Source organism: Nelumbo nucifera, chromosome 4 (assembly GCF_055504915.1).
Source record: "Nelumbo nucifera cultivar China Antique chromosome 4, China Antique-T2T, whole genome shotgun sequence".
Classification (NCBI taxonomy): domain Eukaryota; kingdom Viridiplantae; phylum Streptophyta; class Magnoliopsida; order Proteales; family Nelumbonaceae; genus Nelumbo; species Nelumbo nucifera.
In genome coordinates this window covers 11,840,695-11,846,800 of record NC_142652.1, presented here as the reverse complement: position 1 = coordinate 11,846,800, position 6,106 = coordinate 11,840,695, and the positions used below count along the sequence as shown (strand labels likewise).

General features: G+C 38.7%; 1 protein-coding gene across 1 annotated transcript; it reads right to left on the bottom strand.

Annotated features, from left to right (window-relative positions):
- Nucleotides 1–412: 412 nt before the first annotated feature.
- On the bottom strand, nucleotides 413–5,260 carry LOC104587185 (Radical SAM superfamily protein). Its single transcript, XM_010244681.3, has 9 exons — nucleotides 4,894–5,260; nucleotides 4,607–4,680; nucleotides 4,356–4,458; nucleotides 4,154–4,251; nucleotides 3,872–4,002; nucleotides 3,645–3,753; nucleotides 2,957–3,148; nucleotides 2,724–2,860; nucleotides 413–972 (listed from the first exon to the last, which is right to left on the bottom strand). The coding sequence occupies exons 1-9, from the start codon at nucleotides 5,114–5,116 to the stop codon at nucleotides 696–698; spliced, it is 1,344 nt and encodes a 447-aa protein (XP_010242983.1). The 5' UTR covers nucleotides 5,117–5,260; the 3' UTR covers nucleotides 413–695.
- Nucleotides 5,261–6,106: the final 846 nt, after the last annotated feature.

The following is a 6,106-nucleotide window of genomic DNA, read 5'->3' as shown; positions in this document are numbered from 1 at the left end:
CCCTTTGGGAGATGTGTACGGAGGCTAGCTACTGCCTGCCTAATCACTTCATCGGTCTAATCTTTGGTTGAACACTGACTGAATTATGGTGGTTCAGTTGATGTCCACCTGATCAGCACTGTATGGTTTCGAATGGATGGTGGGGAAGATATTCCGAGGCAATGAGGTGTCCCTCTTTAACTGCGATGATCTGTGAGATGAGTGATCTTGAAGGTGAGTATCGAGTTGTTGCAGCCGGGTAGAGAGTCGAGAATCGAGATCTCTATCACATGGGGGAGGGGGGGGGCACATGGTAGGTACGTAGGGCATACCCGTTGCAGTTGAGATGATGGCAGGCACATGGTGGAGGATATCCCAATAATCTTCTTAATTCTAAACACACAAAACAGGACGGCATGTAGAAAGCCAATTTGAAGAAAATTCCTTGGAGTTGTAACTACTAACTAGCAACAAGGTCGATGAGAAGAAACCTTCGAGTTCACATCAACCCTCTTGTCTCAATCAATAAATATAAAAAATATATAGCATCAATCATAATGGTGGTTAATGGTTTACAAATTACAATCTAAAGTATTCCAACGGTAATACCATATCCCCTTGGCTTTGGTAGGTGCACCCTTTTCACCTTTAGTTTTAATAATGAAGAGCCCAAAGGTAATACCATATCCCCAAGTCACCTTCCTGAATCCTGATATTCATAAAGCCATTTGGAATCGAGGTGGAGCACGGAGTCGAGGAGGCTGGATATCCCCGGGCTTGCCAAGCTGACCGCAAGCAGCCATCTTATCATCCCCCCTACTCAACCGCAGGAAAACAACACATCCTGCTTCTGCCAGAACATTCCGGAACTCCATCATCTTCTCTTCACTGGTGGGTCGAAACTCAGACCCGCTATGAGCATTAAAGGAGATGAGATTTATCTTGCAAGGTATACCTTGAACAAGATCAATTAACTTCCTTGCATCCTCAATGCTGCATACAAAAGCGTACCAGGTAAATGAAACTGCTGCTTACGAAACAAGTCAGAGATGGGAATCTCAAAGGTTTGAGACAAACAATATCACATAAAGAACGGATCACAATTCACATTGGCGAAGAGTCGAAGACAAAAAAAATGCAGCAGTAACTCCTAAACGTAGAAGACACAGACTCAGACATAGCTTGGTAAACTCAAAGTTGACAGCTTTTTTGATGATCATGGATGAGATCCCATCTTGCACATCCTCTAGACCAAAATCAAGCACAAATATGGAACAGTCATGAACACAATGAAAGTATATAGAAGAAGTCTTACCAATCTGGAATGGTCATCAAGGATAGCCATTTACAGATTTTCATAGTTTCCATACCAAATACTAGCCTGGTGCTCCCTATCAATCCAAGAAACTTATCTGCATAGATATTCTATCCATTTTTATTTTATTTATGATGTCATGGCTTGCCCTTTTTACCCTAAGCGTTAAACTGCTGACCCACCACCTGGACAGAAAAGCAGTTCTGTTTCCGGGTTGGGTTTTAAAATATTGGTATTTGCGACTCCCTCTGTTGTTATTCTTGTTGCCCACCTTGTGCATTAGCCAATAATTTATCTTGTAAGAGATTTTTTTTTGCACTACTTTAATAAATGGTAAATAGAAAAATAAGTCCTAACATATTTAATGATATTTAGCCAAATGATTCCAGAAGGCAAAGTAAATGAGATGTAGAATTCATAAAGGTGGGAAGCTACCAATTAATTGCAAGATGTAGCATAAAAACTTGAAGTAGAATTTCATGAAGGTAGAAACCTAAGAGATAAATAGACCTTAATTACATAATCTGCTAGTAAAAAAATACAGATGGATAATTTTAACCTTTTTGTTGCAGAAAATGCATATATGATACACTTTTAACGGCATCCATTAACTGAAAAATATTATTTCAATTTGCTAGGATGGCACATTAGCCTAGACACAAGCTTGAGTAGGGATGGCAATTTCTACCCTACCTGGTGGGTACCCGTCCCTACCTGCTCAGTCAGAGCGGAATTTTTTCTTAAAAATCAGATTTAGGAGCGTGGAAGGGTTTGGGGATTTTACAACTCATACAGGTATAGGTAGGGTACAGTATTAGGCTAAACCTGACCCTCCCCAACCTGCATATTGTTGGAAGGCATATGAACATATATATTAGGTGTCGAATTTAATAATATTTTGAATTTTATACAAAGGATAATTAATAGTATATTTGTTTCCTTATTTCCTACATGTTTTAATCAAATAATTCGAAATTATGATGTTTGTTCATGTTATTTTACTTGCTTATCACTTTATTGCACAAACATAACAGGAAATAAAAGGAAATTAGATATGGGTTCTAGAACCAACTTCCCCCCCCCCAACTCACCCCACCCTCAAATGTGGGGAGGGTAGGCTTGGGGAGGGTTTTGCATTTTCATGTGAGTGGAGAGTTTGGATTCTAGAAATCAAAGCCACTATGGGTTTTGGGGAGGGTACGGGTTGGGAGGTTCAGAGAGACGTGTAGGTCTAGAATTTATACAAAACCCTCCCGAACCCACCCCATTGCCATCCCTATCTTGAGTACATGTACATGAAGGAAAGGCAAAGAAAGCATGAACTTCCAATGCTATGTAGCAAAAATGAACCAGCACTGTCTCTATTTGAAAATTATTGACCAGAATAAAAAGGCCTTAGCAAAGCAGAGGAAAGGGGTATTTCTCTAACCTGTCATTTACTCCTGCAAGCATCACATATTCAAATAGCACTTTATAATTATGTTTGAAGCGCAATTCCTCCCTAAGAGTCTCAAGAAGCACACCCAAGTTATACTTTCTGTTAATTGGCATGATCCAGTTTCTGACCTGAAATGTTTTGTAATGGAAGAATGAATTCTTTATCCCAACAAGCGTGCATGCATGTACACATAAACATGCCACCAGTGTGGAAAAGGTGGTTACCTCATCTGTTGTTGCATTCAAACTGACTGCCAACGCACAGTTGGATTCATGGAGGAAACGTTTCAGCTGTGGCACAAGTCCACTGGTTGAAACAGTAACCTTTCGAGGACTGAAATGAAGGCCATGTTCATCTACCATTATGTCGGCAGCTTTAATGACATTTTCAATGTTGTGGAGTGGTTCCCCCATTCCCTACAAATTCATTTAGTTTTAAACTATCAACTACTAATGAGAAATTGATAGAGTGATGATAACATTAACATCTAAACAAACTTGAATGTAAGAAAAGAAGCAAAAAATCCTACCCCAAAAATAAAATATTGGTAAAATAAAAGAACCAAAAAGGTAAACATTAAAAACCCACTCCATCTCATATAGATACATTGGTCAGCAGCCTTTTCAGAGTATCTGGGGGTAAGTCCCCAGGATCTGCTTTGAGGCCAAGTGTAGGCAAGGCAACCCCAACCACTAGAATCTAATGTGGTTTGCCCATCATTTTCCGGTGGGCTGTGAATGATGGGCAACAATATAAAATACAAATATAACAGAAACAAGGAAGAATGGCTGGTCCAAGGAGTTTTTGAAGTTAATACTTGATAAGCATTCAGAAAATTCTGTAATCAGTTTTCCTTTTTTTTTTCATCCATCAATATTTTTATTAAACATTTGGCAAAACTGTTATACTCACCATAAATACAACATTTGTTATAGAACCAACTTCACTTGAGAGCAGACGTCGAGCAAAAACAGCCTGCTCCACTATCTCAGCGGCTGTTAGGTGTCTTCTTAAGCCCATCCTACAAAATGTATGCATTCATCATGCAACTTGCCGACCATACTAGATCACTATAACTGATAACTGTAGATACCAAACTGCAAAGCTGAAACTAAAAAGGAGAAGGTTTAAAAGCTTGCCTGCCAGTGTAGCAGAATTGACAATTCATGGCACAACCTACTTGACTTGAGACACAAACAGTAGTCCTCCCTCCTTTACAAGGAATTACAACTGTTTCTATACCCAATCCATCTTCCAAAGTGAACAAAATCTGCAGCCTCCTGTGAGTACACAATCAATGAGAATATTCTTATGGAACTGAAACCAACAAGAAACAATGCATGTACAATCATGGTTGGTGTTGGCTCAAGAAGATACACTGATATACCGAATTAAAGACAACTAGAAAAGATTAAGCTCACCTTTCGAGTTCCATCCGATGCTGTATGAATATCTTTTAAAGACAATGCCTTAAATTCAGCAAATTCGCTCAACATTTTTCTGAAGTCTTTATTCAGACCTGAAATTGGTAAAGGCAATTGAAATTCAGAGCACAAGTAATGTCATATAATATACACAACCGCAAAAGCACAAACAAAAGAGACAATGATGGGGGTGATGAACCTTCCAATTCATCTATACAATGTGCCCAAATATTGTTTCCATACAGACGCTTCCACAGCATTAAAGCCTGCCCTGGCCTGTATCCATGTGACTGCACCCATTTCTGTTCAAATAGAGATTCTCACAATTGTGATCCACTACCGATAAAAATGCTAAATGATGTACATTCAAGCACCAAGTTGATGAAAATGACTAAATTTTTATCAGTAAAAATTTAAGACTGGAGACCAAAAAGGGAATTGAAGGCATACTTCAAGTTCAGTATATCTCATTCCCTTCAGGAGCACCTTTGAGCTCTTGGAGCTTATGCTACCGTTCACGGTACCTAGTAAAGAAGAGCACCAAAAGACATGTCAAAAGAAACCCAAAAGCATAACTCAAAATAGAACAACTTAATTTGAAATATTCGAGTTATAAACTACTTAGAGTGCTAGGAAGATCAGACACAAATTAAACTTTAGAATCCCTTGTGTGTTGCAGAATGCAAAATGAACGTAAAAGAGAAAAAAAGGAAAGAAAGAAAGAAGAAAGATATTACCAGTTTCGTAGTCGTCTATCGAAAGAGCCGCCGTGGGAGAAGAACAAGCGATCTTCGAAAACAAACGGCAAGATGAAGAAAATAGAAAAATTAGACGTCGTGGTGGTTTTGAAGGGGGCACTGGGAAGGACGCAATCGGTGTTATCGAGGATATGGCAGGTTTCATGACCACCAAGCAGTTGGTTCCCCCCGCTCGCCTCATCCAGATACAACCCATCTCCATGGGTTGCGGAGTTACGGTCTAGAACGTAGACAGTTAGACACTCAAAACTCAACTCAATCTAGGGTTTCTGGTCATTCCTGCGCCAAGTTTTTTGGTCTCCGTTTGCACCGAATGCTTTTAGAGCAGCAATTGGATTTGGATATTAGATAAGTCAAATTTTAGAATTTGGATAAAAACGCAGCACATCGCAAATATGTAATTCGCTGCATTTTTTTTGGGTAAATAAGAGATTACCAGTTTACCACCCTTACTTTGAGGTAGTGGCATTAATATTACCCCCTGAACGTTCAGGTTCTAACATTTGCCCCCTCTCTCTGCTAATTTATGGAGAAAATTAATTTATCAAAATACCCTTCTAGGATTTAGGATTTATATTGGCTGAAGACAATATTTCTAAATGACGAAAATAGCCAAGCACGTTATTAGTTTGGGGAGAGTATAGGTACAAGAATATGCAAGTGCAAAACCTGATATTTTGCATCTCTAAATCTATATTTACATTATACAAATTTGTATAAAATAAGCACATGAAGCACAATAGTACCTTTACTAAGTAATAACATAAATCAGAACTAATTCTTTGCAAAGAATAAGAAATTGTGAAATTCTTTCTTTCTTGTACATTGAGAAAGCTTGGTGGAAAACCAGAGCATAATCAAATAATCAACCCGATCAACCATATAAATATAAATAGATCAAGCTGAGTATTGGGGAGAATTACCTACAATCTCACATTGGGATACTGAATTACGCTCTTAGCAATGTAATCCTCCACAAGTTATTTGTTATATGCAAATAAGGGTGAGTATGAGTAGGTTCAATTTCGTTTCATGCAAAAACCTAAAACCTACTTAGTATGAGTCGCTTCTGGGGGTGGATTCCAGCCGAGTCGAGCCGAATAGTACTAGGCTCGAGCTCGGCTTGAGACTATTCTACAAGGCTCGAGCTTGGTTCGGTTTAAGTTTGATTTTGAGAAAAAATATTTTATAT